Here is a 26187-nt window from a genome sequence, read left to right as displayed (position 1 = left end):
AGGGAGCGCAGAGAGAAAGAGAAGGAGAGAGGGAAGGGTATAGGAGAAAGATACAGATGGGAGCTCTAGCCTCCCGGAGCAGTCTTCCTCTGGATGTCTGGCAGAGGAATAGGTGGGAATCGATAGGTTGTTTCCAAGGGTTGGGGCATTTTCACAGGGGACCCTGTGCTCACTAACGGAAGTGAAGAAAGGAGAGGAAGGAGGGATTAASGGAAKGGGCAGTTCTTAACATTCAAGGTGCAMGACTCTCGAAGACTCACACCGGGCCCACAGTACACCCACAGAGAGTCACTTTTTAATAAACTGACCTCCACTGAGTCAAGGCTAGTATTAGAAAACTTTGGAAGGGGATTGCAATTTTTAAGTTCCCAGCTGTCGCTTTTGCTTGGCAACGGCTCAACATAGAAAAAGCGCTAAGCAATAGAGGGAAGAGGGTTAAGTGACACAAAGAAAGAAAAGAGAAAGAAAGGTGGGGGCAAAATAGATGGCTRTTTGGACATYTTGAAAAAGCCCTGTCGAAGGMCAAAGAGGCCGACACGTGAGCTTGAATAAAAAATAGTGATACTAGCAAGACTAGTGTGCGAGTTTGTCTTTTCTTTWRAGTAATCACATTATTCCCACGTGCATACAATRAGGTGACTCAGATGTGTGTGTGCTTATTGGAATTTTGTGTTTTGACAGRAGGTCGGTTTGAGAGGGGGGTTAAAGACAAAAGAAAACGGGGGATAGAACAAAAAACGGAGGGTTATGTAAGATGAGTGTGAGCGACCCCGGTGTATTACATGACTGTCTTTACTTGATTCCAGGCATCATTAGTGGCTGTCAAACCTTGAACCACGATCAGACTCTTTGGCAGAGTCTCTTTAAGGCTTAATGGAGCTAAAAGGAGAAACTGTAAATGCAAAAAGTAATTCAAGTGTTTGTTAACTTTTAGATATTTTTTTTAAATGTGTGTTTTTTCCTGATTTAAACAGGTATAACAGACATTTTAGTTGTTTTCTGATATAAACAGAAGTTAAATGGTAGAAAGATGCATGGAACATAGTGAGAAGGCCGGCAGGGATTGCATATGTGCTCAACGTACCTCAGCAAAGACTTAAAATATATATATTTTTTCTCCTTATTTTCCTAGCTTTAACAAGCTAATGGACTTATAAAAAAAAATGTTCTGGATGAATCGACAGCACCAAATGTAAGTAGAAAATAAGGGGAAACTATCAGAGCCTGCTGAGTGGCGCAGCAGTCTAAGGCACTGCATCGAGTGCTAGGGGCGTTACTACAGTTTCGGGTTCATTCCCGGGCTGTGCCACAACYGGCTGTGGCCGGGAGTCCCATAGGATGGTGCATATTGGCCCAGCGTCGTCTGGGTTAGGGGAGGGTTTACTTGGCTTTACTTGGCTCATCGCGCCACAGCACCTCCTTGTGTTGGGCCAGGTGCCTGCAGGCTGACTCCGGTCGCCAGTTGAACGGTGTTTCCTCCGACACATTGGTGCGGGTGGGTGTTAAGGAGCGCGGTTAGGTGGGTCATGTTTCGGAGGATGCATGACTCCCCCTTCGCCTCTCCCGAGCCCTTTGGCAGCCATGAGACAAGATTGAAATCGGGGAGAAAAAGGGGGGTAAAATTGTGGGGGCGGTGGGGGAAATTTGGGTTGTCTCACCTTAAGATGGCTGCTCTGGATAARGGCATCTGCTAAATTACTGAAATATACAAAATACAAATATATTTTCTTGATTGGTTAAGTCATACAAGCCTACAGCAGTAATGGCACCCTGCCTATTGCTTTACCATTTGTTGTTGAATAAATATGAATATATTAACTGGATATTATCCATGTAATGGACACATGCAGGACTGAAACATTGTCTATCTGTTAGATCATTAGTTCTCATTCCTGGGAATAACAATGTTTCTTCTCCTATGAAGACATCCAGTTTTCCAAACWATCCTGCTGTTCAATCTGCTGGAAATGTASCCAGAGAACCCCCTCCCTTAAAGGGATAGTTCACCCAACACAAAATGACATACCCAAAACCAAAGTCTTACCTTGTCTGTAGACTATAGACTGCACAATGGCTAATGACATTAATGTCATTTTCAATTTGGGTGAACTATCCCTTTAATGTTCTTAAGGAAATTGACTGCAGAAAGGGATCTAGACTGTGCTATAGCCTACTGTACCGCTGATGCGGTCCATTTCACACCCTCTACTCTATCTAGCGGGTGTACCAATGCTCATGCAAGGCTTCTTACTTATTTAATTAGTCTTAATGTATATAGCAAGGAAGTTCATCATTGAAGTACAGTCGTGGTCATGGCTAGTCATGCAGAGTTTCCTTAGAAGTCACATCAGTCTTTTAGTCTAGGTCAGGGGTTTGAAGTCAGAAGTCTTGGAAAGCCACCCGGTTATAATCCAGCCCAGCAACAACATAAGAAAACACATGATTCCACTTAACATGGTCTTCAGTCTGGAAAGGAGAACGATTATATGAKTATCTTCATTAGATGTGTTAGTGCTGGGCTAGAATAAAACCCTGCAYGGCCTGTATTGTAAGCACTCCAGGACTGGATTTGGAGATCCCCTTGACTTGGTGGTCCTACACACACAAACACCTTTTCTCTCAACCTTCAMTCTCTACCCCCCAGGTGATCAACGCGGCCCTCACCCTGGCTGCTCGGCCCCAGAGCAAGGTTGCCCAGGACAACATGGATGTGTTCAAGGACCAATGGGAGAAGCAGGTGCGCATCCTCACTGAGGCCGTCGATGATATCACTTCCGTGGATGACTTCCTRTCCGTGTCAGGTATGGAATCGGGATATTATTGACAACGTTGTACACAGTTAAAATTAAGTGCTTTTTAACACTAATACTAGTTGCAACTGAGCTCCCACCAACAAGAGGAGGCTGGTGGGAGGAGCTATAGGAAGACGGGCAGATTGTAATGGCTGGAATGGAATAAATGGAATGGTATCAAACATATGGAAACCACATTTGACTGTTCCAATAATTCCAKTCCAGCCGTAACAATTAGCCGTCCTCCTATAGCTTCTCCCACCAGCYTCCACTGCCACCAACATATCGTCTCTCGGATTCTAACTGTTTATTGTATAACAGTTCTTGACACCTGGGGACGTACAGTATGTATCAAATGTCTCAGAGTAGGAGTGCTGATTAAGAATCACTTTTACCTTTTTCGTTTCAAATGAAAAAGATTACATGGATGGGGGGGCCTGATCCTGGGTCAGCGCTCCTCCTCTGAGACGCTTGATACATACAGCCCGAGATAAAGTAGACTCAGTGTGTTTGTGCAATGTATAGGTAAGTACGGTGTTTTTCCACTGAAAGACGCATTTCTCCGACATCGTTTCTGCTTCCATTTAGAGAAAGGAGAAAGCTTTCTTGTAGATACCTATATGGCTTCTAATGATGATGACTGTGATATATTTAATACAGATGACCATGATAATTAAGTGATTTAGTCATTAGGAAATACAACGGTCGAACAGAATATTCTCTCCTTTTACGGGATTTAAGCTTTGTAGGCCATAATGGGTAAGTGGCTATTGACGCAGTTCCAGGACAAAAAACATGCTTTCTCGAGTGAGTGAGTGAGTTAGTGAGTGAGTTCGTTAGTTAGTTAGTTCGTTCCATTTGGGATGCATACTTAGTCCTTTCATCTGAACAACACCCTCGTGGCGGCGGGGTCACCCACTCGCTGTGTTCCTCTGATGGAGCTTGTTAAGAATGCTACAGTAGTCTGGGTCACAGAGGTGACAAAGATAGGTTGGTTCAAAAAGATTCGCTTTTCAAAAGAGGACACACACACACACATGCGAGCATGCACACACACTTGTAAGCACATACACACATGGGCATACACGTTCACACACAGTGTAGGTCACCGTTATCAAATCAAATCAAATCAAATTTTATTAGTCACATACACATGGTTAGCAGATGTTAATGCGAGTGTAGCGAAATGCTTGTGCTTCTAGTTCCGACAATGCAGTAATAACCAACAGTAATCTAACCTAACAATTCCACACTACTACCTTACACCTGTCTCTTATACACATCTAGATGTGTATAAGAGACAGGTCTTATCTCTACCCCACAGAAAACCACATTCTGGAGGACGTGAACAAGTGCGTGATCGCCCTGCAAGAGGGTGACGTGGACACCCTGGACCGCACGGCGGGCGCCATCAGGGGCCGGGCGGCCCGCGTCGTTCACATCATCAACGCGGAGATGGAGAACTACGAGCCAGGCGTTTACACCGAGCGCGTTCTGGAGTCTATCAAGCTGCTGTCTGAGACCGGTGAGTTGGTCGTAATGTACACGCACGCACGCACACACGCACGCACGCACGCACGCACGCACGCACGCACGCACGCACGCACACACACACACACACACACACACACACACACACACACACACACACACACACACACACACACACACACAAATACACTAGTGGTGGCTCCTCAGAGGAGGATCCTCCTCAGTGAATTTCATCTCAATTAAAATTGTAAAACATTTAAAAAGCTATAATTTTTAGATAGAACTGTAGTAAATATATTCACGTCCCGAAATAATTGATTAAAACACACTGTTTCGCAATGAAGGTCTAAAGTAACCTCAACAGCACTCTGTAGGGTAGCACCATGGTGTAGCCGGAGGACAGCTACAGTAGCTTCTGTCCTCTTCTTGGTACAGTGACTTCAATTCAAAACCTAGGAGGCTCTTGGTTCTCACCTCCTTCCATAGACTTACACAGTAATTATGACACTTTCCGGAGGACGTCCTCCAACCTATCAGAACTCTTGCGGCATGAACTGACATGTTGTCCACCTAATCAAAGGATCAGAGAATAAATCTAGTACAGAAAGCATACGCTACAGATAGCTAGCACTGCAGTGTATAAAATGTGGTGAGTAGTTGACTACTAGAGAGAGAAAGACAATAGTTGAACAGTTTTCAACAAATTAATTTCTTCAAAAATGAAGGAGAAGAGAGAGAGAAACAGAGAGCGAGAGAGAGAGAGATTTCGTCACTTTTTTTTCACTTACTTAGCTAGCAAATGCAGCTAGCTAGTTTAGTCACTCAACACCYGACTCAAACAGAGGGATGCTATGTTAGCTAGGTGGCTATGACTATCCAACACAGCACTGGAACTCTTCCAAGTTCAGGTAAGCTTTTGGTTTTATGAATTTATTGCCACCGGGGCCTCCGGTGTAACTGCTTACTAACTATATACACTGTAACGTTACTGCATGATTGTAGCAGGTTTACTAACACATTAGTTATATTAGTTATGTTGACTAAGACGTTACTTTAGCTAATATGGGGACAAGTATGTAGGCTGTGTGTTGCGGTTTGGCTTGGAAAGGTTTTTTCACCTGGTCACATACAGCTTATGTGTTGTTCATTGAAGTCCACAAGCGAAGGGAAAAGGTGAGAGGAGGAGAGTGCATAGAGGTGAGAAGGAATACAACTTSGCTGCTATGAAAGTGGACTGTGTTTATGCGTGATCAGGGGTGTATTCATTCTGCCGATTCTGTTGAAAAACGTTTCTTAAACGGAAGCAAACRAAACAGGGATAAAAATACCAGAATTAGTCCAATAGAAACTCTCGTTTGCAACTGTTTGACTAATCATTWCACCCTAGATAAGCTAGATGCAGCCAAGAGTGCGCAAGGCGGTATTGAACGTGTCACTGTCTGTCCATGTGTAGTTGCCTAAATCTATCAATGTTAGATTGAACTGGGTGAATGGAATATGAATGACAGTCATCCAACAGACTGAAATAGAAATAACGCCATGCTCATGGAAAAAAAGAAGAGTAGGGCTGTCCCCGACTAAAAAAAATCTTGGTCAACAGAGAGTCGTCTGTTCTTTCGACCAATCAATTGGTCTACATTTGTGTATTTTTTTTGTGTATTTTTCCATATATAGACTATAAACTCAACTATAGGTAGGCTACTGAGCTTGTCTGATGCTTTAATCAAAATTCTAAATCTAAATGAAAATTTAACAAATCTAGAAGTAACATCTATTGTCATTGCCGATATGTAAAAATAGCCTACACGAAGCCAACAAATAAAAACATTGCAGCCTGCAGGTTGAAAATATCCTGAGAAACATACATATATTTTCAGTCACATTGGCTATGCATGGCCTGTCTGCAAGGAACTTGAAACATTGTATCAACTATTAACTCAGTACAGGCCAAAGCTGGATGCTAGCAAACTTGCAACATTCTATAAAATATTCTGGGCCCTCAGAGTTTCCAGCACCAGTGAGCTCTGGAGAGACAGACACAGCTGTGGGCTATTTGCGCAAGTAATCAGGTAGGCCTTTTTTTATGATGTTTCCACCGGCTCAGAGCTTGAAATATCTTCCCCCCTTTGATGCTGAGTTGTTATCGAAAGGGAGAGTGCTAGAAATATTTTTCAAATAGGCCACGTTGAGGAACTATTGTCATTCTCATTGGATGTCAAAATAGACTTTGTATACTTGTTGTTTGAGGCAAAGAGAAAATTACTTTGAGAAGCTCCACAGGGATGGTGAGTTAAGACAATCGGAAATAGTATCAGATCCCCAAATGGGCACATTTATAAGCCTACATTTGCGCGCAGGCCAGGTAGCCTAAGCCTACTTCTATGCGTAATCAGGTGTGTGTCCTTACTCAAGATTGACAGGAGCGCTCCAAACAAAATGGAATGAAATAAATCAAGACTTGTTAAGGCTAGGTTATGCGCTCTGCAAACAACGTGTCCACTCCTACAATGACAAGGGTAAGAGTGTAATAATGATATATTGATTGCATTAAACAGAAATGATCGGAAAACATTGGAGATAAGAAATGATGGTAGTTAATGGTAAAGGTACTACTGGTGATACTGGTGTGCCATCCCCGCAATGGATTAGTCCACTGAGACAGGCGTGAATCAGACAGGCGGAAAAAAAAAGTGGCCTAAATGTTTTAAAATATATTTGCCCCTGCTCAACTAAAAAAATCTCAGTCGACCAACAGCCTACCAACAGCCTATCGACCAAACAATCGTCCAGTCGACTAAATGGGGTCAGAACTTTTGAAGAGGAATGAAAAAGGTACTAGTAGACACCATGGAAACATGGGCTAGGACTAAGCCAGCCAATCAAACTGTTTAATACAGTTTTTCATACACAGCAGGACTGATACTGGCCTACACTCACAGCTATAGATGTTTTGTGTCTAGTTGATTGATGCCGTGTAAAAAATGGGAACATACAGTATATATCCTATATTCTCTTTTCTTTATGTATTTTCCCTCATATGTACATTCTGCTCTGTACAACGCTGTCATCAAGGCAGAGGGTGCCTACTTGGAAGAATCTTCAATATAAAAAATATATTTTGATTTGTTTAACACTTTTGTGGTTACTACAGTACATGATTCTACATGTGTTATTTCATAGTTTTGATGTCATCACTATTATTCTACAATGTGGAAAATATAAAAAAATAAAGAAAAACCCTTCAGTGAGTAGGTGTGTCCAAACTTTTGACTGGTACTGTACGTTCTGCTGAAATGTAGGGAGGGGAGGAAGAGAAGGAGAAAGGGAGAGGATGGAGAGAGGGGAGAGGAGGATGAAGAGAGGGGAGAGGTGGATGGGGAGAGGGAGAGGAGGGAGATAAGAGAATGGGGAGAGGACGATGAAGAGAGGGGAGAGGAGGATGGAGAGAGGGCAGAGGTGGATGGGGAGAGGGAGAGGAGGGAGAGAAGAGAATGGGGAGAGGACGATGAAGAGAGGGGAGAGGAGGGTGGAGAGAAGGATAGAGAGAGGGGGATAGATACAGTTCACCAGGGATCAATAGAGGTGCTTTATGGTGCAGATCAGATGYGCATGGCGGCWTTTAACAAACACCACCGCCACTAAAACACAAGGAGGGGAGGAACAAGCAACAAAACAGCTCTCCATCAAAGAGAAATATAGTTAAGACGAATAAGACCCCGGTCAGAGTCAGTCTCAACCCCCCCCCTCGCCTTCTACATTTCAATTAGCAGCATCAATCGAGCATGTAACCGCAACCAAACCCCATGAAGGTTAATGTGCGACACGTCTCCTCCTTTGACTGAGCGGGCGTTAGCTAGCTAACGGGTTTGAACAGTTCAAAACTCGACATTACCATGTTTTTTTCCCTTGCTCTTTTTTTCTCTTCCTGAAAAAAAAGGAGCGAGGCAGGCAGTTTATATTCATTTCACTGAGGGCAGGAGGGGGACAGGGAAAGAGTGGCTCCGACACGAGTGTGGTTTGACTCTCATTAGCCTGTAATAACCTCTGATAAGGGGAGAACACATCTTTATGAATTCATATCATTATTCATCCACTGTCTTTTTTTAGGCAGCCCCCAAAGTGACTTTGTGGGGCATGGTGGTACAGTATAGTATCTCCCAGACAGGTACGAATCCTGTTGGCCGGAGATGTGACCATGTGCTCTTCACTGTACTGAACTTTACTGTACTACTTTACTTACGTACTATACAACTTTACTTTACTTACGTGTACTACTTTACTTACTGTACTGTACTACTTTACTTACTGTACTGCATTACTTTACTTACTGTGCTGTACTGTACTACTTCACTTACTGTACTGTACTACTTACTTACTGCACTGTAATAACTTTACTTACTGTAATGTACTGTTACTGTTACTGTACTACTTTACTTACTCTATTGTACTACTTTACTTACTTACGTACTTCCTGTATTACATTACCTAGTGTACTGTACTACTTTACTGCACTATATATACTGACTTACTGTTACTGTACTGTACTTGTACTTACTTTACTGTTACTTACTGTATACTGTACTACTTTACTTACTGTACTGTACTACTTTACGTTACTGTACTGTACTACTTTACTTACTGTACTGTACAACTTTACTTACTGTACTGTACTACTTTACTTACTGTACTGTACTACTTTACTTGAATGCAATGTCTTGATTTATGCATCAATAACCATGATTCATATATTTCTGCAATGTGATGCTTATACACTGATACAAGGCTCTACTGTGCAGTACTGTACTGTTCTGTTGTCACGTCCTGACCATAGAGAGTCCTTATTTTCTATGGTGGAGTAGGTCAGGGCGTGACTGGGGGGTTTTCTAGTTGTTATTTTCTATGTGGGGTTCTAGTTTAGTTTTTCTGTGTTGGTGTTTGGTATGATTCCCAATTAGAGGCAGCTGGCTATCGTTGTCTCTAATTGGGGATCATATTTAAGTAGCATTTTTGCCACCTGTGTTTTATGGGATACTGTTTGAGTAAGTGCACGTAGCAACCTCTGTAGTCACGGTTTGTTGTTTGTTTTGTTCTTGTTTTATTGTTTTGTGCGTTTCACTAAATAAAGATGTGGAACCCAGACCACGCTGCACGTTGGTCCCGAGTATGCTTCAAATGATCGTGACATCTGATGTAGTGTCGATGGATTCAACATGGACGATTCATTTGAATCTAGTCAACACCGTGGAGTTAACTGAGAATGTCTTGAAATGATTAGAATAAACATTCACAAACTCAGTTTCCAGTTGAACTGAGTTGACATAAAACTGACACCAACCAACCCTGGTCTAGTGAATTTGCCACCTATCAACAGTTCCATAGTCACATTCATAAGGTAGGCCCAATGGCCTGGCTTCCTGGACAAAGATTAAGCCTAGTCCTGGATTAAGTGGTACTTTCAATTGTGACTCTCCATAGACCATGATTTCTATTCCAGGACTAGGCTTAATCTTTGTCCAGGAAGCCAGGCCATAGATTCCTCTGTTCTGTGTGTGTAAACAACAGGGCTAGCCTAGCCTAGCACAGCTGGCCCGATGGCACCGCGTGCGACTTGTTTAACGCTTGTTTATGACTCATCGCCTCTGCGGCGAGAGGCACTCGAGTAACGCTGATTGTCTCTTTCATTATCCCGGCAGAGGGGAAATAACCAGAGCAACAATGGATTTCCCACCCTGGTAAATGACTTGTAATGGGAAAGATGGAGGAGACGAACGATGGAGGGATGGGGCTGCCAGGGTGAGGAAGGATGAATGGGGTCAGGTTTGATACATCTCTAGGGGTGGACTAGCCCCGTGCTACCGCACTGATCTCATGAGCTTGCATAAATAGTGAAACATATTTATGTAACCTCGCAAGATCAGTGTGCTAGTACGAGGCTAGGGTCGGACCACCGATAATACCTTCCTCCTACATCTATTTGTTTACTCTTATTTGTAGCCTTTTCTTCATCTTTTTACTTTCAAGGCTAAGAATAAATCAATGTTGACCCGCTATCCTTAAAAGTGCATAAGTGTAAGCACGCTAATTGCACAGTTGCTACTCTGCAGTGTATCGTGATTTAATCAATCCGGGCTTAGCACGTTGACTCAAACTATTTGTGTTCATTTCCTGATTTCAAAGGATCTCACTCCCTGTCTAAAAACATACAAGGAAATAGAACCCGCCACATATGGAGTCGTCAAGCTTTGGGCCACTAACTGAAAGTAGCAAGATCCCCGAGCCGGCAAGGCGAAGAAATATGCCGTTCTGCCCTTGAGCAAGGCAGTTAACCCCCAACAACAACTGCTCTCTGCCCCCGCACCTCTCTGATTCAGAGGGGTTGGGTTAAATGCTGAAGACATATTTAGGTTGAATGCATTCAGTTGCGCAACTGACCAGGTATCCCCTTTCCCCTGTTCCACTGCAACACCAGGAATGCATCCCAAATAGTAACATGTTCCTATGAAGTGCATTACTTTTGACAAAGTAGTTCGTTATGAAGTGAATGGGGACGTAAAAGCTATTTGGGACGCAAGCCTGCTGTCATTGGAAGGCCCGGTCCACCTGACTGTACACGTCCACTGCAGTGTGTGACTTCAACATGGAGGGAACACACAGACACGGCAACAGACTAATCTCACCTTTAGGTGCCACTGTGGCATGTTTTGGCCTGGGGCCTGCTCTGTCAGAGGCTAAATTGGTGCCTCCTGAAAGCTGGCGGAGAGATAGTGAGACGTGGAGGTGGAAGGGGGGAAATAAAAACGGAAAACAGATAACATGTGGGGGGGGGGGGGGGGGGGGGGGGGGGGGGGGGGGGGGGGGGGGGGGGGGGGGGGGGGGGGGGGGGGGGGGGGAGCAAAACAGATGACAATTGGATGAGAGGAGAGAGAGAGAGGAGAGGGTGGAGTCAGTGGCGGAGGTGTGAACAGGTGGTGTCCTGGACTGCTATTGCCTGTGTAAACTGCAGCCAGGACTCTGGGGTGTGCTGTAGGACTGCCATCTAGTTAGAGTGTCCATCAGAGAGGCATGCGCAAGCGTGTGTGTGTGTTTATGTGAGTGAGTGTGTGTGTGTGTGTGTGTGTGCGTGCGTGTGTATTTGTATTCGTGCAAGCCTATTAATGTGTGCTCACCACTCAACGCCAGACTATGTCACTCACCCCCACCCCCCTCTTCCTTAACAATGAACCCAGTCAGATGTATTGCTTGGGGTAGGTAGTACAGACAGTTGGGCTGGGCACACAGTCCATTCCAGATAAATCCTCGTCCTCGACTAAAATCCACTTTTTATGGTGAATCTCCAAAGAACAATTTCCAGGACTAGGCTTAATCTTTGTCCAGGAAGCCAGGCCATAGATTTCTCTGTTCTGTGTGTGTAAACAACAGGGCAATCCTAGCCTAGCACAGCTGGCACCGATGGCACCATGTGTGACTTGTTTAATGCTTGTTTGTGACTTATTGCCTCGGCGGCGAGAGGCACTCGTAACGCTGATTGTCTCTTTCATTATCCCGGCAGAGGGGAAATAACCAGAGCAACAATGGATTTCCCACCCTGGTAAATGACTTGTAATGAGAAAGATGGAGGAGAGGAACGATGGAGGGATGGGGCTGCCAGGGTGAGGAAGGATGAATGGGGTCAGGTTTGATACATCTCTAGGGGTGGACTAGCCCTGTGCTACCGCACTGATCATAAATAGTGAAACATATTTATACAGTCGTGGCCAAAAGTTTTGAGAATAACACAAATATTAATTTTCACAAAGTCTGCTGCCTCAGTTTGTATGATGGAAATTTGCATATACTCCAGAATGTTATGAAGAGTGATCAGATGAATTGCAATTAATTGCAAAGTCCCTCTTTGCCATGCAAATTAACTGAATCCCCAAAAAACATTTCCACTGCATTTCAGCCCTGCCACAAAAGGACCAGCTGACGTCATGTCAGTGATTCTCTCGTTAACAGAGGTGTGAGTGGTGACGAGGACAAGGCTGGAGATCACTCTGTCATGCTGATTGAGTTCRAATAACAGAYTGGAAGCTTCAAAAGGAGGGTGGTGCTTGGAATCATTGTTCTTCCTCTGTCAATCATGGTTACCTGCAAGGAAACACGTGCCGTCATCATTGCTTTGCACAAAAAGGGCTTCACAGGCAAGGATATTGCTGCCAGTAAGATTGCACCTAAATCAACCATTTATCGGATCATCAAGAACTTCAAGGAGAGCGGTTCAATTGTTGTGAAGAAGGCTTCAGGGCGCCCAAGAAAGTCCAGCAAGCGCCAGGACCGGCTCCTAACGTTGATTCAACTGCGGGATTGGGGCACCACCAGTACAGAGCTTGCTCAGGAATGGCAGCAGGCAGGTGTGAGTGCATCTGCACGCACAGTGAGGCGAAGACCTTTGTAGTGGCAGCAAAGTAGCCACTTCTCTCCAAGAAAAATAACAGGAACAGACTGATATTCTGCAAAAGGTACAGGGATTGGACTGCTGAGGACTGGGGTAAAGTCATTTTCTCTGATGAATCCCCTTTCCGATTGTTTNAAGGTACAGGGATTGGACTGCTGAGGACTGGGGTAAAGTCATTTTCTCTGATGAATCCCCTTTCCGATTGTTTGGGGCATCCGGAAAAAAAGCTTATCCGGAGAAGACAAGGTGAGCGCTACCATCAGTCCTGTGTCATGCCAACAGTAAAGCATCCTGAGACTATTCATGTGTGGGGTTGCTTCTCAGCCAATGGAGTGGGCTCACTCACAATTTTGCCTAAGAACACACCCATGAATAAAGAATGGTACCAACACTTCCTCCGAGAGCAACTTCTCCCAACCATCCAGGAACAGTTTGGTGACGAACAATGCCTTTTCCAGCATGATGGAGCACCTTGCCATAAGGCAAAAGTGATAACTAAGTGGCTCTGGGAACAAAACATCAATATTTTGGGTCCATGGCCAGGAAACTCCCCAGACCTTAATCCCATTGAGAACTTGTGGTCAATCCTCAAGAGGCGTGTGGACAAACAAAACCCCACAAATTCTGACAAACTCCAAGCATTGATTATGCAGGAATGGKCTGCCATCAGTCAGGATGTGGCCCAGAAGTTAATTGGCAGTATGCCAGGGCAGATTGCAGAGGTCTTGAAAAAGAATGGTCAACACTGCAAATATTGACTCTTTGCATCAAATTCATGTAATTGTCAATAAAGGCCTTTGACACTTATGAAATGCTTGTTATTATACTTCAGTATTCCATAGTAACATCTGACCAAAATATCTAATGAAACTGAAGAAGCAAACTTTGTGGAAATTAATATTTGTGTCATTCTCTAAACTTTTGGCCACGACTGTATAACCTCGCAAGATCAGTGTGCTAGTACGGGGCTAGGGWTGGACCACAGATAATACCTTCCGCCTACATCTATTCTTCCAGCTACATCTAAAATGGACTAATCTCCACTGTAGGTGGCACTGTGGCCTGTTTTGGCCTGGGGCCTGCTCTGTCAGAGGCTAAATTGGTGCCTCCTGAAAGCTGGCGGAGAGATAGTGAGAYGTAGAGATGGAGGTGGAAAATAAAAACTGATGAAAAATGGAGGAGAGAGAGAGAGAGGAGAGGGTAGAGTCAGTGGCAGAGGACTGAACAGGTGGCGTCCTGGACTGCTGTTGCAATTTATGTAAACTAAAGCCAGGTGTGTGTGTGTGTGTGTGTGTGTGTCTTTGTTGCAGGACTACCAGCTAGTTAGAGTGTGTCCATCAGCTTCTGACCTGCCTGGCTGAGATCCTCCAGAGAGGAAGCCAAGTCTAGATGTGTCTGCGTGCGTCTGCATATTCATGCTTGCCTGTGCGCCGCCTTGCGTATGTGTTTGTGTGTGCCTTTGTGCCTATGCATCTCTGTGCGCTATTAACTCAATGCTAGAAGCTGTCACTCACCTCCCCTGTGACAGGCGTCAAATGGTCAAGCTGTCTAACCCGCTCTGTTCATCACAAGTGTCTCACCTTTGACCCCTGTCACTTATTGGCCCTTTGTCTTCCTCAACAGTGAACCCAGTTATATTCATAGTTTGGGGTAGTACAGGCAGTCGGGCTGGGCACACACACATGCCGCACCATGCGCAAACACACGCACACACACACACACACACACACACACACACACACACACACACCACACACACACAACACACACACACACACACACACACACACACCACACCACACACACACACACACACACACACACCACACACACAAGCAGACTGCTCAACTGCCGTTAGCTGAGCCATAGCTTCCTGACAGACATTCTACTTTACACACACAGACCTGGGGATTGAGGCTTGTCCTTGAAGGAGGGGGGGTTAAATCAATAGCCTCATGGGAAAGGGGTTATCTCTCTCTCGCTCTCTTGCCCTCTCCTCTTTCCTATCTTTCTGTCTGCTCTCYCTCTCTCTCTCTCCCTCTCCCCACCTGCATTTAAACAAATGTTATTTTTTTATTTTTTTACTTGATCATTAAGATTTTGCCCAGAGAAGGTAGATATAAAGCTGATATATGGCCTAGTGTTTAACAGCGTTGTGCCAATAACTGGAAGGTCGCTGGTTTGAATCCCCGAGCCAACTAGGTGAAAAGTATTCCGATGTGCCTTTAACCAAGGCACTTAACCCTAATTGCTCTGGATCAAAGTATTTGCTAAATGACTAAAATGTAATAAATTCCCTGGTTCTCCAGAAATCTTGGTTGGATAATTCCAAATTCCCTGCTACTTCCATGCAGATTCTAGGAATCCTCCAACTTCGATTTCGGTGGAATACCTGGGAATTTATGGAAATTGGATTTTCTCAATGTATGTCTAGAATATGGGAGAGTAATTACACACACACTAAAAGTCATGTAATAATGTATTGAATGGCAGATAGGCCTATGTCAGCTCTAACACAGGTTACATTCACTGTTTTTTCCAACCAAAAGCAACTGATGGAATGACATTACTGTGGAGAGGACTGGAGAGTGTGATAGCTCAGTCAAGAATCCTGTCAGCTAAGTCAAGAATCCTGTCAGCTGTGAGTGCCAATTCGCAGTACACAAGCTCCAAAATGGCCGCCACGTTGCWTCACCCTGCCCAGGTGTTTCCCACGCTACACAGACAGTGGCTTGAAATGAGTCACTCTTTCTCTCTCAGTTCCATCAGTTGTTATGATGATGGGAAAGGGGGATTTTAGTATAAATGAGACACAGATGGCTAGCCAGAGGAGAGCAGAGGAGAGGTGGGGAGGGGAGAGGAGAGMGCGGGTTAGTGAGGGAGGGAAGAGAGGAGAGAAGAGTGAGAAAGAAAGAGAGAAAGGTGGGGAGAAGCTTCTTCAGCAGCAGTGGGTGGGTGGTATAGAATAAAAAGCTGACTAGTGTATTGGAGTAGGAATCAGCAGTATAGGATGTACAGCGAGGTGAGACAGTTTAGCTGAGGTTGGGGCAAACTAGATCGCCCAGAGAGAGACTCGTAGGCAGAAGTCTCAGCAGCAGCTAAATCAAAAAGAAGTGTGTGTGCGCGCGCGCGTGTACTTGCGTGCGTGTTTGTGATGGGGAGAGAATGGGGGGGAGGGGGTTGAGGCTGGAGAAACTTCCGGTCAGACTTGGCAATGCCTCCCTCCCTCACTCTGTTTCCTCCCTCTGTTCCCTCCCTCCCTCCCTTCCATAAGGCGAAAACACAAATCACAGCRAGACGGCTCCGGGTTTGAAGGTTAATGGCACTCTGCGATTGACGGCCTTTTTGGTTTGTTTGTGCGGAAGTCGGAAGTGTTTTTCTTCTTCCTATGAGGAGTCTATTATGTCACGACGCGAGCAGAGCTGTCCTCGTGTGATCTTGGGCCTTGAGGATGTCATTGTTGGCTGCCTGTTGCGTTCTGCCACTTTGATTCCACTAAGCACTTTCACCGAATATTTAAGCATTCACTTCGTTCATTGTACTTTCATGACTTCTCTCTTGATTTATAGTCGAGCTTGGGAAGGGGGGAGAAAAACAAATCCATTCCAACGCGGTCACGTTTAATTCCCTTTATCATTTCTCAACCGGAATGAGTGAAATTGCTCCTTTACCATCAGCAACTTTCCTCATTAAGCGTCTCGGAGAACATTTAACTATTTCTATTTAAAAACCCTAGCCCTGCACAAATTTTCCCAATAGCCTATTTTACGCTAATCCAGTAAGTGGATTAAACTGAATTAAAAAAAGATTAATTTTAGAGAAAAAAAAGGAAAACAGTTTTTGTAGCACCTTTTATGTTTGGTGTATAATAACCAGCCCCAGTGTTTTTAATACGTTTATGTGTATTTTTTTTTCGGATTTACCTTTCTGGCTTAAGCTTCTAATTGATTTTCGTCACTTCACGGTGAACAGAGAAGAGGGAGAGAGAGAGAGAGAGCTCTGAGGAGAATGACAATAATATCACACAGCGTGTTTGTCGGGGGTTTAAGGGGCATATCCACTAGCACATAAAATCTTTGTTGTTGTCGTCGTTTTTCCCCCTCCCTCCCCTCATTCTCATTAGACGTGCTGCTTCTTCTTCTTCGCCAGTGATCCAGAGCCCAAATTCAACCTCCTCTCCAAATCCATCCCTCTTATTGTATTTGTTTCATCATGCCTCTCTGAATATTTGATATATACTTCAACAGCCGCTCAGAGAATATTATGTCATGTTTTTCTCTTTTCTTTATGCATCAGAAGGTYTTTTGCGAGTGCCTCTTGTCTTGTTGTACTGACCCTCTTTTCTCCTCTGAAATGAGACGACGGCTCAGTGTAGACAGATAATGAGTACAAGCTGTAGACTGAGGCGCTTGCTGCTGAATCTGAAATTGTGAAGGCGGCACGACATAAGTCGAGTGAGTATCTACGCGGATTGGATACTGTGTGTGTGTTGTGTCTGCGTGGGTGTGTGCGCGCGTGCGTGTGTCCCTAGTGTCCACTTGACAGTGAAACGGGAACTGGCCGGCTCTACTCGTGGCTCAATTCAATAACACAAGACTGGGTCAAACAAGGTCGTGTCAGTCCACCTAAATATTGTCTTGTTTGTTCTCTGTCAGGTGGTTTAACCGTAACCCATTGATTCAGCTGTTATTGCTCAGGCAGAACCACAGCGTTGAAACAATTATTAAAGGCMCAGTGCAGTCGAAAACATGCCTTACCTGTGTTTTATATATGTTTCCACACTATATGAGGTTGAAAAAACACTGTGAAATTGTGAAAATGATGATAATGACCTTTTAGTTTAAGAGCTATTTGAAAAGCCTGTTTTGGTGAGATGTTTTGGCCTGCCTGGTGACATCACTAGGTGGTAAATTAGTTAATAGACCGATAGGAAAGAGAGTTCCAAACCTTTATGCCAATAACAGCTAGTTCTCCGTTTTCCCATCCCCACTCAGATCATTTCTAGACAGTCCTAGCAAAATGATTGCTTGTGAAACTGCTCTTTGCCAAGAAGCTATTTTAGTTTATTTTTGACCATTTTAATTCAAAACATCACAGTAAGGTACTGAATTGTTACCCAGAAAGGATTTGATATTGAGATAAAAATGGCTGCATTGGACCTTTAAACATTGCCTGCATCAGATCATCACGATTCGTCTGAAGATGATTATGTAGCTGTCCCACTCAACATGAATATATTCGGCACGATTGCCCTGGCGTTTATTCAAATTCAACACCTCTCCTGTGAACGCACAAAGAACATACAGATGCTCCGTTGGCGACGCTTGCCAAACTAATATTCCCGCTAAATGCCAGCCATTGTTTTTGTCGGAGTTCGCAACTTCTTGTTTTGCAGGCTTTTGTTTTGGCAATGACTTTTCAGTCCCTCATCAGCAACCTGTTAACTTGAGTGGCTGTCAACCAGAGCTAGCACATTAGCATGCTAGCACTGACTGATTAATATGTGAATGGCTGCCAATCAAAGCTAGCACATTAGCATCCTAGCACTCACGCGGTGATAGATGACAGACAGCCGCTCTGCCGGTAGTGTAGCCAAGGTGAAACGGCTAATTGGCGTGCGAAGGGCACTCGGGCACCCCATCCCTGTGGTACCAGATTTCTGGTGACATCTCGTCTTTTTCTCGAGAGGCTACATTGACAGAGGCTGGGACCCCCGCCTCAGAAGATGTATTTGACACGCAGAGTGTGTGTCCTTGGTTTGAGAATAGAACACCCACACATTGTCTTACATAGACACACACACACACACGTCTCTTTCAGTATTCCACCTCTCTCTCAAACCAATGTGCCCCCCCCCCCCCCACCAGGGGGGAAGATACACTTTTGAAGGATGTTTTTTCAGACATTTCTCTTGTTTTTCACCTTTGTTTATCCTTATCTCCCTTTCTCACTCACTCTCTCGCTATCTCTCTCTCTCTCTCTCTTTCTCTCTCTCTCTCTCTCTCTCTCTCTCTCACTGTCTGTTTCTCACACACACACACTGAGGAAGGCACATGCTGTAGCAGGACATGTTGCCTAAAATATAAAAATAAATTAAGTGAGTGCACCTGAGTCAAGTAAGTTCTGGTCGCCATTCTTATTGTTATCTCCTTTTCTCTCCCTTTCCCTCCCTCTTTCTCCCTCCCTTCTTCCAGTCATGCCCCGTTTCGCTGAACAAGTGGAGGTGGCCATCGAGGCACTGAGCACAAACCCCCCACAGACCTTCGAGGAGAACGAGTTCATCGACGCGTCCCGCCTGGTCTACGACGGTGTGCGTGACATCCGGAAAGCCGTTCTTATGATCAGGGTGGGTCCACTTCCTCATTTCCTCCTCTCACGCTTCTCAAAGCACGCTGGGAACAGACTACGTACATAATTACACAGGCTATTCCCATTATAGTACACTACTTTTGACCAGGGACCATAAAAAGTAGTGCGCTATATAGGAACACGGGTGCCATTTGAGACACACTCTCTTTCTCTCATTGACATGAATGCATGACCAAGTGTACATAAGGATTCRCACCTATAACTGCCGAAATATCAATTTTCAACTACAAAAATCTCCAATTCCAAGAATGTGTCCTGCGTGAGGTCACATGAAATGTAAATTTTCCCAAGATGAAACACAAACAATCTCCCTGATTTGATGTTAGCGAGTAAGAAATTAAATGACATGGAAATTAAATTACAAAGAACTTCACGGTTCATAAGAAATCAAATCAAATCAAATTGTTTGGGTCACATACACATGGTTAGCAGATGTTATTGCGAGTGTAGCGAATTGTTATGCTTCTAGTTCCGACAATGCAGCACTATCTGGGGCGGCAGGTAGCCTAGTGTTTTTAGCGTTGGGCCGGTAACCGAAAGGTTGCTGGATCGAATCCCCGAGCTGATAAATTAAAAATCTATTGTTCTGCCTGAACAAGGCGGTTAACCCACTATTACCCGGTAGGCTGTCATTGTAAATAAGAACTTGTTCTTAACTGACTTGCCTAGTAAAATAAAGGTAAACAAATCTAACATGTAATCTAACAATTCCACAACAACTACCTAATACACACAAATCTAAATAATGGATTAAGAATATGAACATATAAATATATGGATGAGAAATGACTGAGTGGCATAGGCAAGATGCAATAGATGGTATAAAATAGAGTATATACATATGAGGTGRGTAAWGCAAGATATGTAAAYATTATTAAAGTGACTAGTGATCCATTTATTGAAGTGGAAAATGATTTCAAGTCTGTTTCTAGGCTGCAGCCTCTCTGTGTTAGTGATGGCTGTTCAACTGATGRCCTTGAGACAGAAGCTGTTTTTCCAGTCTCTCGGTCCCAGCTTTGATGCATATGACATAACACTTTAGGGCTGGTTGGAACAGACCAACTCAGTGGCCTTGTGGTTACAGTATCCACCCTGAGATTGGAAGGWTGAGGGTTCAATCCCTGGTTGAGTCATAMCGATGCCTCTCTGCTTGGCACTCAGCGTTACGGACATGGATTGGGGGTAAGACCCTGAGATAGACTAGCTTCCTGTCCAGGGGGATGCTMCAAAAAAATGGAATTAGGCTGCTACCCTATGGGCTGTTCTGGCTCTGACAAGACTTGTTTACTTGTAAYATAATACTGTAAGACTAGTTCCAGGCTAGACTTTTGTATTGATGTTACAACAAAGCCTATTACAAAGTAATTTTGTAGACTCAGCCACACCACACTGTGTCCACTATGGTAGGCCTACTAGATGTTGTTTGTGTAAGTGTTTATTCTCTGTTTCATACCCCCCCCCCCCCCACCCCTTCTCCCAATACCACCATGCAAATTTGTGTGTTCAACTTTGCACTGCTGGAAAGTTTCCCAGTGCAGTTGCGAGAGAAATCGAATTACGGGGAAATAATTTGACGTTGGTAAATAATGTAAACAGGGGTTTGAACGGGCGAGACCGACCCCCAGCCTCATAATCTATTTCCAAGTTCAATTACTCTTGGAGGCTTGGTGACTATCTATGATTTCTCGTCATTGTGTAGCCTAACTTCCGTAATGCAATGTGTAGCCTTCATATGAAACGTCTGAAGGATTTTTTGTGGTGTGTTTTTTTTTGCTCCCGTGTAAGCTGTGTTACATGGATTTCTTTAGAAAATTATTCTTTAGAATCTGTTGCAGGGCTCGTTGTACCCACAACGGCAATGGATTATGGGGCAATTTCCATGGTGTTCATTCAGAAGTTGAGTATGGTCGGGTGTGTGTGTGTGTAGAGGGTATTAAATAGCATCCACACAACCACAACACACACACACACACAACACACACACACACAAACACACACCACACACACAACACACACACACACACACACACACACACACAACCACACACACACACACACACACACACACACACACACACACACCAACACAAACACACGTCCGCAGACATCTGCAGACATCTGCGGTGTGTGTGTCCACCTCTCAGAAAAAATGGAACGTGCCACGCAATTCAACTAAAACAAGGCTTCAATGTTCACGCTCATTTCCACACACAAAGGGAGCACATATCCATTCTTCTGGGAACAAAGGGGAAATAATTAACCTGCAGGAGATACAAGCAGTCAAACCCCATCCCAAATGGCACCCCATTCCCTTTTATAGTGCACTACTTTTGATCAGGGCTCATAGTGTTCCGGGTCAAAAGTCGTGCACTATATAGGGAATAGGCTGCCATCAAATAAAATACAATTGTATTCATCGCATGCTTTGTACACAACAGGTGTGGACTAAGAGTGACATGCTTACTCATGGCCTCTTCCCAACAATGTAGAGGAAAAACCTAAATAGAGAAATAATAGAAAAGTACAACAGGTAATAATAGATACACAATGAGTAACGATCGGTCATAGGAAACGATGGTGAAAGCACGATGTCCAAAAAGCTCAGATCAGCGCAGAAACACACACCGAATAGCAGAACTGGTCAGGAGCTCGTTAAACAGCCGTTATACGCTCCAGCGCCGTCTCCCATGTTTAAGGAGTCTGATATCATGCCTGCCTCTGTGTCGTGTAGAGGCGCACAACTGTAACGTCTTCATGTTCGTGTGGTGGATTTGCGTGAAATTCGGTTTGTTTTCGAGAGAAGCAGGTATAAAACCATCTTTTCGGACTAGTGGCCTCTTCAGCTYGTAGAGGAGGTTGTTATGTCTGGAGATGAGGACGGTATAGATGATGTTTACAGTGTTGCCGTGACGATAGACACGCGTTGTTGACAAACAGACAGACAGGTGGGCGACCGAGCCACTCATCCCGCCCTTCTCCTCAGCTAACTGCCTCCCGATTGGCCCGGAAGCCCCAGATCCCTGCTCTTCATTGGTCGAAAACATTAACTGATTCGTCCCTGAGTCCTGCCTGTCTAGAACATCTGAACAACCTGTCTCGTTGTGAGATAGCGGTTGACAACAAGTTGAAGACCGAAGAAGAAAAAGCTAAATCACGGAATCTCTTGAGGCCATTTACCCTTCCCGCMCTTTTCCCTTTGTGCCGTTTGATCCCACTATTTCAGCGAGCTATATAGTGCTCTTATGGTGCGTGGTGTAAACCACCGCCAAGACTTCTTAAAAACAATGATGCAAGGGACTTGAAATCCGAGCGTATAAAGCATATAAAAGGGGGGGGTGAAAAAGGGGGCTGAATAATTCAACACAAGGAGATCTGACTCTGCTGTTAATTGTGTGACATCTCCTGCCAGCCACCCCTCACGTGACGGGAAGGCCTCTCTGCCCTCAGACTCTGGCTGAGAACAGACTCAACCCAGGACACAGAAGCTGAAGAAGAAGTGTGTGAGTGAGAAGTACAGTAGAGGGAGAGTGGAGATAGAGATGTGTCTGAGGACTGATGTATCAGAAATCTGTGTTGTGTGACACTGCAGCTGTTGATCTAACAGTCGTCATGTTTTTTTCTCTCTCTCCTCTCTCTCTCCTACATCTACTATTCTTCAATTTCTCTTCTCATCTCCCACACACCTTTCCCTTCTCTCCCAAATACTTTCTCCTTCTTTCTCTCTCCTACCCCTTTTGTATCCCCCCTCTCTATCCCCTATCTCTTTCTACCCCCCCTCTCTCTCTCTGCCTCTTTTCCCTCTCCATCCCCTCTTCACCTTTCTCTGTAGACACCTGAGGAGCTGGAGGATGACTCAGACTTTGAGCAGGAGGACTACGACGCCCGCAGCAGGACCAGCGTCCAGACAGAGGATGACCAGCTCATCGCCGGACAGAGCGCCAGGGTGAGTGGAACTCTAGARCCAGCTCTCGAACCCCACTAGAGCCATACACTAGAACCCCACTCCAGAACCTGCTCTGGAACATTCCATAGCTCGCTACATAGGAACATGATTGGGGTTGAGTCAGAAATGAGACCCAATATAGTGCACCTCTTTTGAGTCAAGAGGTGCACTGCGTAGGGAATAGGGTGCCATTTCCGATGTGCCCAAGGATACCCCTATTTATCACAAAGGCCTTTCACATTGTCCTTCCCTGCACAGTTCCAGCAACTCTGGTGGATTCGTAACCAGGTCAGGCCAGTAAACCTAGGCTTGGCTCAGTTTAGCTCATGCTCAGTAATGTGAAAAGGGTATTGTTGCAGTGTGTCATATTGCAAGTCGGACTTCCCTTTCATTACCTAAAGCCTCTTGTTGCACCACTTCAATTCCTCTCGTGTTCAACATAATGTAAATTCCCAGTGGGTTCTGCACTGGATAAACCCCACTATTGTATGATTTTAAAATCACAGGATTCCATCATACGGAAAACGAAAAGTACATTGAAATGATCATAGCCGAATTTGATTGTTTTGAAATGACTAAAGCACGATCCCACTCGGGAGGAGAGACGGGTGTAAAATTGCGAGCGCAAATGAAGCCGTGGCAATTACTGCATCCCCCCTCCGATATTACCGGGAATGCACACTCCACCCGTGCCAAGCCTGAATGGTGCCAGTGATCACATGGGGCTTTGGGCTTTGTGCACATTAGTGTTTTTTTCCCATGTATTATTTGTACACAGGGGCACTGCTTAAAGTACATTAAAGGGTATCAGTGCTTACCACCCCTACAGCAGGGATAGTGGTTGGCTGTTGAGGTTGGATTGTGGAATGCCGGGTGGCAGGAAAAGGTTTGGCCTCATGCCTCCCCTCATCCTGAGAGGCCTGCTGCTGCTAGGAAGCCTTCCTCAAAGTCGGAGGGAATCCGGGAGAGAGAGAAAGAGTGTGTGTGAGAGAGAGAGAGAGAGAGAGAGAGAGTGTGTGCGAGAGAGAGAGGGAGAGAGAGAGATAGTTGGCATTATGAATGGGAAATGGATTGGAGAGGGGAAACATTGAAATTAACCCAAAGCCTGTTGGCACCAACCGGCCTCATACACACACAGACACAGACACAGACACACACACACACACACACACCACACACACACACACGACCACAACACACCACACACACACACACACACACACACACACACACATAACAACCCAAACCACCACACAACACAACAACACACACACACACACCCACACACACACACACCACACACACACACACAGCACACACACACACACAACACACCACCACTACATCTCTCTCCAAACGTGGAACCGTCAAAAAGTTTAAAGGAGGTGAAAACAAACAGAGAGAACGGTTGTGTCAAACTCCATGATTATAACAACTAACTTTGGCCATAAGGTGGGTACAGGATTGTACTTTTGGGAGCATAGACAGCCGTTGTTCTGGGACACTGGTAGGGGGTCCGGCAGGGGGACTGTTTCGCCAGGGTGAGAAGTGGGTACAGTTGGGTCTCATCGAATCCCACTGAGTCGTCCCACGGTGTCCCGTGGCTCACACACACGCGCACCCACACACACACCCACGACCTCCTGCAGCGAAGGCCATCTGAGCTCAAACGCATCACACACAAGTGTCTACGCAACTCTGTGAGTGGGCGATACCATCCTGATGCTATTTAGTTTGAGGTGCATGCTCCCGAGTCTCATGTTGAAAACGGATGCCACTTGAAATGAATGGGTGCTGTTCATTTCGAAATGTAGACACATGATACACATGCACATGCACATGATATATAGACATGCTTGCTATCACACTCACACACACACACACATGAGCGCACACACGCACACACACGTGCAGTACATTTGCTGATAAACACAAACACGTGCACTCACATTTTCACATAGAAACTACATGCATAAAAGACACGGGTGTCCTGCCCACTCGCCCTAACCTGTCATGTCRCGGTAAACCCTGTTTACCTTCTCCCGGTCACGTGAAGTGCACATTGGCACACCACAGCGTGTGTTGTTATTAGAGGAGACAAGAGGAAAGGTGATCGGCCGTCTCCTGTGTCTTCTCGGCGTGAGCCGACGTGGCGAGCRTGTCCAGGTTTACACCCACTGTTCCTTTCACGCTGGGCATGTGTAGGGGTATCATGCAGCACACACCACACTGACACGAGGTTAGCTACTCCCCACTGGGCAAGACTGCTTCGATCGACAGTGTTTTCACATCATTTCAACCCCCCCCCCCCAAAAAAATAATCTATGCGATGACGCTGAATCAATGCGGAATTAGATTTGCAAGGCGTCATCGACGTCAGGGAATCATGTCATTTTTTCCCCCACCCAACTTTGAACCTAAATCCAAATGAAAGGGTGAAATGTTTGCTTGATTTCACGTTGAATTCGCGTTAGTTGACAACTCGACCGAATGTACGTCCAAACTAGACGTTTAAAGCTGGCATCTGTGCCCAGTAGGTCTCTCTTTGCGTCAAAACACACACAAACAATACAGACACCAGGTTAGCCTCTCACTCACTCTTTCTTTCCCTCCCTCTGTCTCTATCTCACCTTCTGACACTACGGGTGTGATGCAACGGATGTTTCTGGTCAATTTGACGGCACCACAATTATTACACCGCCATTGTGTCGCTTCTCCAGTGTGAACAAGGCTTTATTGCTCTCGCTTTCTCTCCCTCTCGCTCTTGCTTTTGGTCTCTCTGCCCCCCCCCCCTCCATTGTTCCTCGAGCGGCTCTTCCTGGTTGTCACTTCTATTATACTTATGCATAGAGCTAAGTTATTGGAATCAAACATGTATAATATGAGGAGGGAGTAAACACACAGGAGATGGCCCCTCTCTCACTCTGTCTTTTTGTCCTCCACTTACACAGAGAAAGAGAGACACATACATACTTACACAGAGACAGAGAGACACACATATACTCACACAGACAGAGAGACACATACATACTTACACAAAGACAGAGAGACACATACATACTTACACAGAGACAGAGAGACACATACATACTTACACAGAGACAGAGAGACACATACATACTCACACAGAGACAGAGCGACACATACATACTTACACA

At 44.9% G+C, this 26187-nt stretch overlaps 1 protein-coding gene across 1 annotated transcript in view; it reads left to right on the top strand.

Annotated features, from left to right (window-relative positions):
* Nucleotides 1-26187, top strand: part of LOC111971563 (catenin alpha-2) — a 121609-nt gene that overhangs the window by 59400 nt on the left and 36022 nt on the right. Inside the window, exons 3-6 of the mRNA XM_023998397.2 lie at nucleotides 2645-2801; nucleotides 4117-4317; nucleotides 18912-19063; nucleotides 22916-23029. Of these exons, the coding sequence (XP_023854165.2) occupies nucleotides 2645-2801; nucleotides 4117-4317; nucleotides 18912-19063; nucleotides 22916-23029 (624 nt within the window). The remainder of the gene's footprint in view (nucleotides 1-2644; nucleotides 2802-4116; nucleotides 4318-18911; nucleotides 19064-22915; nucleotides 23030-26187) is intronic.

Source organism: Salvelinus sp. IW2-2015, linkage group LG13 (assembly GCF_002910315.2).
Source record: "Salvelinus sp. IW2-2015 linkage group LG13, ASM291031v2, whole genome shotgun sequence".
Classification (NCBI taxonomy): domain Eukaryota; kingdom Metazoa; phylum Chordata; class Actinopteri; order Salmoniformes; family Salmonidae; genus Salvelinus; species Salvelinus sp. IW2-2015.
Note: the sequence above shows the minus strand (reverse complement) of the source record. Positions and strands in the feature narration are given on the sequence as shown.